We start from the raw sequence: 14146 nt of genomic DNA, 5'->3' as shown, positions 1-14146 counted from the left end.
TAGGCCCCGCTCGCCGCAACTAGAGAAAAGCCCGCGCGCAGCAACAAAGACCCAACGCAGCCAAAAAAAAAAGAAAAGAAAAGTTCCCTGGGCTAGTATCTAGGTTATATAAAAGAATCCTTGCAACAATAAAAAGAGAAATAATCCAATTTTAAAATGGGCAAAGGACGTGAATAGACATTTCTCCAAAAAAGATCTACAAATAGCCAATAAACACATGAAAAAAGGTTTCCCATCATTACTATCAGGGAAATGTGAATCTAAACCACCATGAGATACCATCTCACACCCTCCAGAATGACTAGAATCAAAAAACCAGAAAATGAGTGTTAGCAAGGACGTGGAAAACCGGAAACCTCTGGTGTTGCTGGGGGAATATAAACGGTGCAGCAGCCGTGGAGACAGTCTGCCAGCTCTTCACAGAGTTAAACACAGAGTTCCTATACGACCCAGCAATTCCACCGCTAGATATAAACCCAAGAGAAGTGAAAACACAGCCACACAAACACTCGTACTTGAATGTTCGTGGCAGGAGTCACGATAGCCAAAAAGTGGAAAACACACATGCCCACCAGCTGAGGAATGGCTAAACAAAACTCAGCATATCTATACGACTGAGCATTACTCAACCATAAAAGGAATGTGGTACTGATAAGTGCTACAACACGCATGAGACGTGAAAATATGCTACGTGAATAAAGTCAGAGACAACAGGCCACGTACTGTAGATTTCACTTAAATGAAATGTTCAGAACAGGCAAATCCAGAGAGACAGAAAGCAGAGGAGTGGCTGCCAGGGGCTGACAGGGAAGGACTGCTGATGGCACCAGCGTCTCTTTCTGGGTATGATAAAAATGTGTGCAATTGGTGGTGACAGCTGCACAACCTGGTGAATATCTTAAAAACCACTGAACCATACACTTTAAAATAGTGAATTTTACAGCATGTGAATTATATCTCAACTTTTTTAAAAAGTTAATTGGTAAACAGTTTCAAATTCCACATTTCAGTTAACCTTCAAGAAACTACCACTTGGGGCTTCCCTGGTGGCGCAGCGGTTGAGAATCTGCCTGCCAATGCAGGGGACACGGGTTCGAGCCCTGGTCTGGGAAGATCCCACATGCCACGGAGCAACTAGGCCCGTGAGCCACAACTACTGAGCCTGCGCATCTGGAGCTTGTGCTCCGCAACAAGAGAGGCCGCGATAGTGAGAGGCCCGCGCACCGCGATGAAGAGTGGGCCCCGCTCACCGCAACTAGAGAAAGCCCTCGCACAGAAACGAAGACCCAACACAGCCATAAAAAAAAAAAAAAAAAAAAAAAATTCAGCAACATTTAAAAAAAAAAGAAACTACCACTAGTCAAGTTTTGGTATAGAATCAAAAAGAGATGTGCATAATTATCTGAAAAGATTATGAAAGCACTGTCCCTTCTTCAACTACGTATCCACACGAAACCAGACTTTCTTCCTTTACATCAATAAAAACAACATATTGTAGCAGATGAAATGCAAAGGCAGGTAAGAATCCAGCTGTCTTCTGGTAAGCCAGACATTAAAGAAACTTAGAAAACTGTAAAATATCACCACTTGTTTCATTTTTGAGAATACAGTTATTTTTCATTAAAAACACATCGCTTACATTAACATGGCATGAGCTGTTACTTTTAAGTGAATTAATAAATATTTTTAAATCTTCCTGTTTTTAATTTCTAATACAGTAAATATTGATAGATTTTTTAAAAATTCTTTGAGGGCCACGGTATTTAAGAGTATAAAGGGGTTCTGAGACCAAAAGGTTTGAGAACTCTTTATCTATACAAGGGAATGAAGAGCAATAAAAATGGAAAATATGTGGATAAATATTGCTAACCATTTTTAATTACTTTAAGAGATAAGTGGCTGTTGAAGGTGAAAGTAACTTATCTGGGGCTGTAATGAAATGAATGACAACAGTGGCACAAAGGCCAAAAGGGGAAAAGACATTTCTGATCCTATTTGTGAAATGGTATCACTTTATTTGAAGGCAGACTATCAAAACCTGAAGACGAAATTTGTAAACCCTAAAGCAGCCCCCCCAAAATATATTGGAGATAAAACGTAGTAGTAAAAATGCCCAATCCAAAATAAGCCAGAAAAGAAGGATGACAAAGAAAAGATATAGAAGGCAGACAAGATGTAAAACCCAGACGTCTCCATAATCACATGAAATGCAATTAAATTAAACACTACGATGATAAGGCCCACATTGCCTATAGGGTACCCATAAGAAACTCACTTTAAACAGAAAGACAACGAGGAGTTAAAAATAAGAGGAAGGGAAGGGATAAGTCGTGCACACACTAGTCATGCCAAGGCCGGAGGCAAGGTTTGTCACCTGTGATAAAGAGACATCTCACGACCACAAAAGGACAGAAAAATCCTAAACGTGTATCCATGTAACAACAGACTAAAAATACACAAAGCAAAAACTGACACAACCAAAAGGTAAAATAGACAAAATTACTGCTGGAGATTTCAACTCTCCTCTCTGGGTGACTGATGGGGCCTAAGACTCCAGTGATGCAAGCACACCCAAACCACCCTGACCTGACACTTACGAAGTACTCCACTGACAACAGCAGAACACACAGGCTCTTTTCAAGTGCGCACGGGAACACTCTGCAAGACCATGCAGTGGACCACAAAACAAGCCTCGATAAATCCAGAAGGACGGAAATGAAACCACACAGACTACGCTCTCTGACCACAACAGAATTAGAAACCAAAACACTACGATACCTAGAACCACCCCACCTCCACACATATGAAAACTAAACTACAAACTTCTAGATAATCCATTGATAAAACGAGAATTCGCAACTAAAACAAAATATTTTAAAGGGAATGAAGAAAACCACAACATATAAAAATGTGTACAGTGCAGCTAAAGCACTACTTAAAGAGGAATTATCAACTTTAAATGTTTATATTAAAATGTAGAAAGGTGTAAAAGAACTAATCTTCTACTATAACAAACTAGAAAAGAGAAAAATAAATTCAAAATAAACAGAAAGAAAAATAATAAAAGCAAGAGGAGGAATTATATAGAAAATTGGAGAAATCAATAAAAACCAAAAGCAGGTTTTTTAGAAGATTAATAAAGTTGATAAACCAAACCAACAAAGGGAAGAAAAAAAGACAGAAATTACACAGCAGGAAACAAGAGGGGACATCACTACAGATCATAATACACTAAAAGGATGATAAAGAAATATGAATATGCCAATAAAGTCAAAAATTTAAATAAAATTCACAAATTCCTTAAAAGTCACAAAATTAAATAGAAATCCTAAATACCTTATATGTACACTAAAGACACTGAATTCATGATTAAAACCTTCCAAGAAAACTCCAGGCCCAGATGGCTTCACCAGTGACTCCATCAAAGATTTAAGGACAAAATAATACTAGTAATACTAATAATACAAAAAGAGTTTCACAAAATGAAGGAGGGAATACTTCCCAACTCTTTTTTTGACACCCGCATTATCCTGACACCAAAACAATAAAAACACATTACAAGAATATATACCTTGGGGGCTTCCCTGGTGGCGCAGTGGTTGAGAGTCTGCCTGCCAATGCAGGGGACACGGGTTCGAGCCCTGGTCTGGGAAGATCCCACATGCCGCGGAGCGACTAGGCCCGTGAGCCACAATTACTGAGCCTGTGCGTCTGGAGCCTGTGCTCCGCAACGGGAGAGGCCACGACAGTGAGAGGCCCGCGCACAGCGATGAAGAGTGGCCCCCACTTGCCGCAACCAGAGAGAGCCCTCGCACAGAAACGAAGACCCAACACAGCCATAAATAAATAAATTAATTAATTAATTAAAAAAAAAAACAAAAACAATACATACCTTGGAAAGCACTGGATCCCTAAATCTTTATACACATAAAATATTCTTGAAACTCATTAAGACAAACAACCTCATTAAAAATTGGGCAAAATATGTGAACAGACACCTAACAAGATACACAGAAACATCTTTAGTCATTAAAGAAATGCAAATTAAAACCATGACATACCTCTACACATCCACCCAAATGGCTGAAACCGAAAGACTGACGATACCAAGTGTCAGCAGAACGTGGACACTGGAATTCTCCTGTCCTGCTGGTGGGAGTCTAAGACGGCACAGTCACTTCAGATAACACTCTGACAGTTTCTTCTAGAGGTAAACTGATCGTCACGTGACCCAGCAACTCACTCCTAAGTATTTACTCAAAGAAATGAAAATACATCTGCACATAAAGACTCGTGCACAAATGTTCCCAGAAGCTCTATGTGTAACAGACAAAACTAGAAACCGAGTGCCCATCAACAGGTGAACAGATAAACAAACTGTAGCGCATTCGTGCAGTGGAATCCTACCGAGTTTCCAAAGCACCAAACTACTGATGGACACAATGGCGTGGATCAACTTCAACAACACTGTAGTCAGTGAAAGACACAAAAAGAGCACATACCACGTGACTCCATCTCTACCAGGACCTAGAAGAGAGACAACTAATCCGTAGTGAAGAAAGCAGATCAGGAGTTATTTGGGCCAGGCAGGAGATTAACTGCAAACGAGCACAGAGGAACTTTTTTTGGATGACGGAAGTGTTACCTTGATTGCGAATGCTAAACTTATGTAGCCACTTGTCAACACTCAAGGAACTGGGTCCATTTATTGCATATAAAACATGTTTGGGCAAAGCTGGGGAGTTTTTTAGTAAAAGACTCAAGCTATTGGCCAGGCGTCAATAAAAAATAAAAAGAGCCACAGCAAGACGGTTCGTGGGAAAACTCCCGGAACAGAGAGGAGATCACCCAGTCACACTCACACGGGACAGGGAAGCTGGCGGATGGCTCGGCGGCGCCCCCAGGCCCAGGGAGCGATTCTGGCCCCCAGGGTGACTGATCACCCGCGAAGGGGGGGCTGCTCCAGAGGGCGTGGTGCGGGAAGGGTCAGCCGCGGCCTTCCTGAGCAGGGCCGGGGGCGCACTGCACGGGCGCGCTCCCCACACGACGCAGGGGCAGCAGCGGGGCTGGCCCGGCGCCAGGCGGAGGGGTCTCTGAACGCCTCAGGTGGCGGGCGTGCAGGAGGCCTGTCAGCAACCGTCCAGCCTGCGGCAGGACGGTCCCCAAAACGATGCCACACAGCAAGAGAAACTCACAGGCCACTTGACAGGCCTGCCCTGTGGATCCAGAGATGCCGACGGGGATGAGGGCACCCGCACGCGGAGCCAAACGTGAGACGCGACCCCCTGGAAAGACCCCACAGGAGAAAGGCAGGCCGGGGCGGGTGTGAGGGGAGCTCACACCTGCCTCAGGTGTGCGCACACAGCCGCAATCCTGGGAACACGGAACCTAGGAAGAGAGTTTCCAAGAGACTTCAGATCTTGTTAGGCATCTAAGATTGATGCTGAAGAGAAAACTCACCGATGTCAAACCTCCCCAGAGCCCAAACCTCATTAAACGCGCAGCAATTTTCTGTGGAGAGAAAACACATCAGCGTGAGGAAGGAGGGAAGGTCTCCAGGCTCGGCCGGAAGCCTGTCAGGCGACAGCGTCCACAGTGGAGAGGCCGCGGGGAGCTAAGGTCCCATCACAGTTCAGGGAAGGCACGTGAGCAGACACCCTCCGAAGGCACAGAAGGCGGGAGCACATCTCACCCTGCACCAGAGGATCCGCCCCTGAGAGGAGCCCCAGGAAGGCAGCGACTGCGGGAACCCCCCCCCCCAGATGGGACACTGGGGAGAACCTGCAGGACGGCAGCGGGTGTGGAGGTCAGAGCACTCACCTGAGGGAAAAACCTCCCAACTGAGAAACTGAAATTCACACGGATGCTAAGGAAATAGCAAAATATGGAGCACATGGAATAAAAACATAGATACGGGGCAAGGGAAAAAGGATCATGAAAAGCTGAAGCCAGCATTAACTCCTGGGAGAACGGAGCGCGGCACGAGAAGGGGCGTGAGCTGTGACAAACCCACACACAGTCAGCACAGCATCAGGTGCGACTGCGGACCTGGCCAAGGCGGCCACGTGACCACGCCGAGCAGTGGGGACACCTGTCACAACAGCAAGTCAGGAAGCGGTGTCCACACGGCGGGGACACCACATGGAGGGAGAAGCCACAGCGCTGCTGCTGGGCCGGCCACCAAGTCCCAGGCAAACAGGCCACGAGCACCCGGGAAGCGCCGATGAACACACGGCAAACACCCTGCAACAGGAGGGTCCTGGGCAGGAAGCGGAAGGCACGTTCCCCCACCCCTACCCAAAGAACCCTGGCCAAAACAAGTTACCCAAGAGGGAGAAAAACAGCCAGACGACATACACTCTCTTCCTTAAACTTCAACTTTATCAGCGAGTGAAGAAATAAAAGTAAAAGGTGCTATTTTTCACCTTTCAACTCAGCAGGTATTTTTTAATAATATCCAATATATGAGAAGACACAGGGGAAAAAAACACTTACACAGACTAAACAGTATGAGAAAAACGGTACAATCTTTATGGTCAGAATTTGGCAACAACTAATCAAAAGTCTTTAAAAATGCACCTCAGCTTAATCTCAACCACTGCCCACCAGGAACACGTGGGCGGAAGTCATCGAGATGCTCAGGGAGACGGCTGCTTATGGCGGGAGGGGACAGCTCGGCCCCGACGCGTCGAGACCACGGCAGGCGGGCGGGCGGGCGGCCTCAGAACGGCCCGAGCCACACTCACCACATCTCACCAAATGCAAACCTCAGCCTATGGTCAAGTGCCTGGAAGGCCCCAGCTGTGCCTTTAAGTCTGGGTGTTACACCCAGATAAATAAAAACTATGAGAATTTAGCACACTTTACTACAAAACGCTACGTTTACAGGTGGCAAGGTCATGGGGACTTTTCACTTTCTTCTGTTTGCTCATCCGTGTTTTCTAAATGTCTATAATAACCATACCATTCCTTTGATAAGGGGGGAAAAATCAATAAAAGTTGTTAAAAGAAAATCTGAACTTGTGGCCATAGGAAGGGAGCTCGGGCTCGGATCACAGAACCATGCCCCGGAGGCCCGGGCTCCCGTGGAAACACCACTCCAGAACATCGTTTTTTAACCAAATCCCTGTGGGCCGCCTCCCGCATGTACTACTACGTGAAGCCAGGGGACGGGGACGAGGACGAGGAGGTGCCGCCACCGAGAAGCGACCTTGTGGGCACTGGCCAGCTCCCGAGTCCCACCAGGACCAGAGGTTCCACAGGAGTCCTAGAAAAGCCCTCCACCCCACTGTGGGGTCAGAGGGTGAAGGCGGTCCGCTCATCCACTTGATGCCCCAGACCCACACGAGGGAGGAAACGAAGTAAAGAGCAGGGCGGCATCACCGCAATGAGGCAGCCGTCCAAGGGAGCAGCACGCAGACTCTGCCAGGCTCTGCCGCGTTCTTCAACTAATCCCACGGCCACGGACTTTCTCCTCAGCTCTGATAAAGCCCTTACGCGACAGGGAATACGTGTGCAAACTGTGTAACGAAATAACTCCAAATTTCCTGCATATGATACAACTCTGCAAGGAGCTGCTCAATCTTCCACTTCCTCTGCTTAATAAAGTGTGCCTAATTGAATGCCTTTTGGCAAATGAGGAGGCTTAATAACCAAAAGCCTTCGGTAAGGTAATCCTATAATCACACACCGTGAAAAATGAACATTCTTTATGAAGACTGTATAGACAGACACCCTGTAAGCTTCTAAACATAAAAGGAAAAAAACAGCACTTAGGAAGGTACCATTTTTCTCTTAATCAAAATGCCTTCTAAATTGAGATCTCCATGAATGCACATAGGTGCTTGAGATAAAAATAAAACGAATTTATTAACTTGAACCACCAACACACCTGTGCTTCCTACAGGCCCGTGCTGCTCCCCTCTGCGGCACCTGTCTGTCTGAACCACAGTGGACACACTTCTGAGGCCGCTGCTGGGCCAGGGTCGCAGCAGGACACACAGGAGGGTGCTGCTCTCAGGGGGAAGAGGACCCACACCCAAGGAGCACCCCGGCCACTCACGCTGCTCGCCCCCACTCCGGGCAGGGCCCCCAGCGCTCACCTTGTTGACCCAGAAGACCATGGCGTCCTCAAGGTCGTAGGGAAGCTCTTTCGAGGCACTGAACGTGGAGAAGCGCTTGACGCTGGCCACCACCTTCTCAATGCTGATCATCTCCACGGTGTAGGCCATCATGAGCGCGTCCACCATCGCCATGTGGGCGCTCTGGGGGCAGAGGCAGCAGTCAGTCACCCAAACTTGCCTTTCCGCCCCGGGTCAACGCGGAGACCCTCCCTAGACCCACAGCTGAACGCCTCCATTGTCTGTCTTCCTCTGCATCTAAGGAGGCACTCAGATCTCTACTTGTACGTGACCCCCCTTGCTCATCTCTGACGACCCTGTGAGAGCCCAGGGCTTCCCTACTGCTCAGCTGTGGGCAAAGGTACAAGGGGCCAAGAGACGTGCCTGAGGCCCCACGACCACCACAGGCCCCTGGGGCCAGTCAGGGGCCCTGCACACTGAACTCACGCCAGGCCTTCGAGCCCTTTCTTCCCAGAACCAGTAACATCCTCTCGATCCACAACACACATCCACAAAGGCCAAGAGTGAGAAACCACAGAACGCAGAACGCCTGAGAATGGCCTAAGCTTAAAGCCACGTGAGAGGTGCCACAAGCGGCTCAGACCTGGAGCAGCCTGGAAAAGTCACTCTGGTGGGATGGCTTTCCGGGAAAGATGCAGGGAGACACTCAGGGAGGAAAAGTGTATTTCTGTCTTTATTTTGGCACAAAAATACTTAGAAGATACACGTGAAACAACCTAATAGGGTGGGCTCAACAATTCTACGGCACAACACGTGCAAGGAGTTTGCTCCCCATGAGAAAAAGCCGACAGGAAGCTGTTCCCTCCCCCTTTTCCAAATCAGCCACTGGCCCGCAGAGAGAAGGTGGTCTCAAACCCTGAACTTTTGGGGTGGCTCTGCTGTGCTGCAGGGGGACAGCGGCAGCCCACCAGCCGCCCCCGCCCCGCCGCCCCGGCCACTCACCATCTTTATGGGCGCGCGGCTGAGCTCGGGCTCCGTCACGGGCGTGTCGTCGCCCTCCATCACGTAAATCCCTCTCCGGGACAGGGCCTGGACGACAGACTGGTGCCCCTGCAGAGCGGCCACCTGGTCCCCTCTGAGGATGAGGCTGCAGACGCGGCAGTACAGCTCGCTGGACAGCAGGAGCTTGATGACCGGAGGCTTGATGTGCTCCTGCTCGTACTGGTCGACGTAGAAGGGGTCCCTGAGGTCCTCCGGGATGTCATCTGCACGGGGGAGAGACTGCCGCGTGAGCACGGCGGCATCCCCACTCTCTCCGGACACGGCTCAGGGCCGACGGCACACAGACGACAGACAGGGGGGCTGTGAACGACGACAGGCGACTAACAACGTGGGGACCCCGGCCACTCGGCAAGCCCCGCTCTCCTCCGCCAGCAAAGGCAAGCAAGCCACGCACAGCGCTGAGCGACACCACCGCCCGACCCCCACGAGCATCTCTCCTGACGCAGGAGAGCGAGAAGCAGGGGTGGTAGCTGGAGGGGGAGCTGGAGGGGCTCGTGGGCCGAAGGGAGGCCAGGACCGCGCACAGCCAGGCCGCACCGAGCACCCAGCACCAGCCCTGGGGAGGGAGCCAGGCGCATCCCCGGTCTGCTGCCAAATCAGGTGACGACAAGGCCAGACGCCAGGTCTTTAGAGGAAAGCACCAGGCCTGCCGCTGCTGCGACCACCAGGCCAGAACCGCAGCCGTGAGCCTCTGCGCATCTTTGGACCGGGCGGCACAGAACGATATGAGCCATGTTACCAAGCATCCCCTCGATCCCATCAAATCAAGACTTCTGTCCCTACATCACCAATGAGGAAACCGAGGCACAGAGAAAGTCAGCAACGTGCCCAAGGCCACGAGAGTCAGAAACCAACTATGAACCCAGCATGGTCCACAGCATCTACACCGCTTCCCATACACACACACCCGCCGTGCGTGCAAAGCTTTCCTGGTGGCTGCGACAGTCTCCCCACCCGCTGTCCTTCACGCTTGCTCTGCAAGCTGTCAACCACTGTCCCCCAAAGGGGGGACTCCGCAGTCCAGTCCAGCTGCACCTCACTTTGCTGTGCTCTGCAGACACCGTGCTTTCTCCAGGTTGAAGGTCTGGGGGAACCCTGCGTCTAGCCAGTCACTAGCTCCATTTTTCCAACAGCATTTGCTCACTTTGTGTCTGTGCACCATTTTAGTAACTCTTGCAGTTTTCAAACTTTGTCATTACTATTATTTTTGTTAAGGTGATCTGCAGTCTATTGTAACTGGAATTTCGCAGCAAGAATGTTTTTTTTTTCTTTTTTTGGCTGCATTGTGTCTTCGTTGCTGCGCGCGGGATTTCTCTAGTTGCGGCGAGCGGGGGCTACTCTTCGTTGCGGTGCGCGGGTTTCTCATTGCAGTGGCTTCTCTTGTAGAGCACAGGCTCTAGGCGTGCAGGCTTCAGTAGTAGCGACACGTGGGCTCAGTAGTTGTGGCTCACGGGCTCTAGAGCAGAGGCTCAGTAGTTGTGGTGCACGGGCTTAGCTGCTCCGTGGCATGTGGGATCTTCCCGGACCAGGGCTGGAACCCGTGTCCCTGCATTGGCAGGCGGATTCTTAACCACGGCGCCACCAGGGAAGTCCCCAACAGAGTGTTTTTAACGAAGCCGTGTAGGTTGTCTTTTAGACATAACGCTGCTGCACACTTGATGGACTACAGTCCAGTGTAAACGTCAGGTTCAGATGCACCGGGAAACCAGACCTCCGTGCGACTCGCTCGGCCGCGCGGCCTGGGGCTGAGCCCGGGTCTCTGGTCTCTCCCTCCCACCCCCCGCCGCCCCCGCGGCGCCCAGGCCTCGCGCCTGGCAGCGCCGTCGCGCATGCGCAGTGACCCCACCCAGGAGCACAGACAGCGCTCGCTCAGCACAGGGGGCCACCTTCTCCGCCAGCGAGGAGCGGGGTGGGGGGACCCACGCTGGGAGTCAGGGCAGGACCCGGCCGCAGCCCCGCGACGCCGCCCACCTGCAGCTCACGCGGCTGGCTGGGAAGTGAGCCTGGGAGGGAGGCAGGGTCACCTCCGGGGGCAGCGCCGGGACCCGCCCCTCCCCGCTCGGCCGCCGGCTCGCTCGCCCTCCCGTCTCCTGACACGGGCGGGGACACGGCCACCCCACTGCCCAGGGGCCCTCGGTCAGCAGCCGCGACGGCGTAAGGACCCGTGTGGGCGTCACCGCCAAGCGCACAGCCGGACAGAGCTGGTGGGAGAGCGGCCTGAGGACACTGCCTTGGGGACACAGGTGTGAGGCACGGCTGTCTGAGGGACGCTGTCATTCACCAGAAACATCAGGAGCCAAAGCAAGCGCGGTTCTGCAGCTGGCCGCAGCGATCCAGGCTCAGGACTCTGAAGTGGGCTGCTGGAGAAGGGTTAGAGGATGCGGACAAGACCACGGTTAAACCGGGGTCGGAGCTCCATGCAGAAGGAGGAACAGGGCGCCAGCGGGTCGGGCAGACAGAGGACCAGAGCTCGAGGACAGCACGTGCGCTGAGAGCAGGAGCTGAGCACGTCAGCCTGGCCTTGACCGGGTGCGCCTCTCACCTGGCCGGTCAGAGTCCCGGCCTCAAGTGCAAACCACGGACACTACGAAGGCCTGTCTCCGGGGCTGGGAGAGGACTGAATCAAAACGTACGTGTAAGTCACCACGCTACGAGCGGAGCCTGGAGCTCAACAAAACTCACGCAAATATCAGTTATCAACTTTACTATCAATCAGGCTAAAAAGACTGCCAAGGAAGCACTCTTCCTGTTGCTGTCTGTCACACTTTGTCCCATCCTGTCTACCAAGGCCACCTCACTCACCTGGGGGGGGGGGCGGGGGGCGGGCAACGGAGACGTGGCAGCACACGGGGGCTGGGCAAGGATCCCCAGGTAGGCGCCCACCCCAACCTGAAGCCCGAGACGGCTTCCAACCCAGTCTGAGGAAAACCAAGACGGCAAGCCTCCACGACACAGCCGGACAGCGAGCCTCACCCCCTGAGGGCTTCAGAAGAACGGCAGCGTCCAGCCCCATCCCAGACCAACTAAACCAGAATGTCCTGTGGGCTCACAGGCACCAGCACTTGTACCACTAACTGAGAATCGCCACTAGAGCGGCTCCAGAGGTGGCAGACAGTCTCCATCGAGAAGTCCCTTACTTATACGCTCTGGTTGTGGAAACAGGCACTCACAGAGGGCTTCTAATTCTGGACCCCTGCCCGCACCCCACCCTTCACTGGAGATGCCAAACAGAAGAGAAAGAAAACAGCCGGCAGCTGGCCCCACCGGGCACAGCCCAGTGACTCTCCTCCCCTACACCAGGCGAGCTCCATAACAAAACCATATCCCAGCGGTGGCGGGATAGGTGGGCGCCACGGGCTCTTTTCTCCCCCTTTGCTGAGGCAGGCTCGCTGGCGGGAAACACACAGGCTTGGCTTCTAGTCAAAAAGCCAGGAAGAGAGACCCCTGGGAACCCCCCGAGAGGGAGTGGAGGATCACAGGGAAGAGGGGGTGGATAAGGAATCCTGAACCTGTGTACACTGTCCTGGATGACCCCAAGCGGCCCATGTGTGACAGACCCAAAGAACTGGACTGACCTTGGAACCACTGCCCACAAATGGCAAAACAGACTTCTGGTCTGAACTTAACGGGGTTCACTGCAACCCAGCTGCTATCAAACCACCAAAACACACGAACATCATCCAGAATATTTTAGCAGGGCCCAGAGAATAGGCTCACAGTATAATATTCTAAGTGTCCAGGATAGGGACTTCCCTGGTGGCGCAGTGGTTAAGAATCCGCCTGCCAATGCAGGGGACACGGGTTCGAGCCCTGGTGCGGGATGATCCCACATGCCGCGGAGCAACTAAGCCCTCGCACCACAACTACTGAGCCTGCGCTCTAGAGCCCGCAAGCCACGACTACTGCGCCCGCGCGCCTAGCACCTGTGCTCCAAAACAAAAGCCACCGCAATGAGAAGCATGTGTACTGCAACAAAGAGTAGCCCCCGCTCACCACAACTAGAGAAAGCCCGCGTGCAGCAACCAAGACCCAATGCAGCCAAAAATAAATTAATTAATTAATTTAAAAAAAAAATGTCCAGGACACAATCCGTAAGTACTCAACACATAAAGACAGGAAAACGTGACCAATTCTTAGGGGAAAAGACAGTCAACAGACACCAACCCTGAGATGACCCAGATGTTAGAATTACTGAAGACTTTAAAACAAGGCCGCACGAGGCCCTCTTGAAACAAATGGAAAGATATGTTATTAACAAAGAAATAAAAACTATTAAAAAAAAAAAAAACAAAACCTTCAGAACTGCAAAATACCATTATCTACAAGAAATTCAATGACAGATTCAAAAGATGAACAAAACAGAAGCGGACTCACAGATACAGAGAACAAGCTGGTGACCAGTGGTGAGGGAGAGGGAGGTACAAACAACTGGGTGTCACACAGGCTCAAGGATGTATTGTACAACGCAGGGAATATAGCTGATATTTTGTAATAATTGTAAATGGAAAGTAACCTTTAAAATTTGTATAAAAAAATAAAAATTAAGTTAAAAAAAAAAACGAACAAAACAACAGAGAAAAGAGTCAGTGAACTTGAAGACAGATCAACAGAAATAATCTACCTGAAGAGCAGAGGGAAAATCAACAGAATGAAAGGCAGAGCCTAAGGGAGCTGTGGGACAACATAAAAAGATTTAGTAATTACGTTACTGCAGAAGGGAGATTGGTGCAGAAAAAGCATTTGAATAAATAATGCCTAGAATCTCCCCATATTTGGTAAGAAACCAATTTACAGGCTTAGGAACCAACTTGAAGAAAACCAGGCCCACACACTTCATAATCGAATGGCTGAAAACCAAAGATGAAATAACAGGCCCTCGGGACCCCTAACTGGAGGTATCAGCCAGACTTTCAGTGACTATGCTTAAAACAATGAAAGGAAAAAAGATAAAACGAAGAATTTTGGCAGAAAAGTGGAAATTATTTTTTAAAAAAGAGACAAAG

General features: G+C 50.6%; 2 protein-coding genes across 2 annotated transcripts in view; both read right to left on the bottom strand.

The window, feature by feature from the left end:
* Positions 1 to 14146, bottom strand: part of CAMSAP1 (calmodulin regulated spectrin associated protein 1) — a 55831-nt gene that overhangs the window by 28258 nt on the left and 13427 nt on the right. Inside the window, exons 3-4 of the mRNA XM_068553636.1 lie at positions 9084 to 9346; positions 8103 to 8264 (exon numbers count right to left, since the gene is read on the bottom strand). Coding sequence (XP_068409737.1) covers positions 8103 to 8264; positions 9084 to 9346 — 425 coding nt within the window. The remainder of the gene's footprint in view (positions 1 to 8102; positions 8265 to 9083; positions 9347 to 14146) is intronic.
* Positions 1 to 14146, bottom strand: part of RPL7A (ribosomal protein L7a) — a 304745-nt gene that overhangs the window by 283116 nt on the left and 7483 nt on the right. The window lies entirely within an intron of this gene.

Source organism: Eschrichtius robustus, chromosome 10 (genome assembly GCF_028021215.1).
Source record: "Eschrichtius robustus isolate mEscRob2 chromosome 10, mEscRob2.pri, whole genome shotgun sequence".
Taxonomy (NCBI): Eukaryota; Metazoa; Chordata; class Mammalia; order Artiodactyla; family Eschrichtiidae; genus Eschrichtius; species Eschrichtius robustus.
Note: the sequence above shows the minus strand (reverse complement) of the source record. Positions and strands in the feature narration are given on the sequence as shown.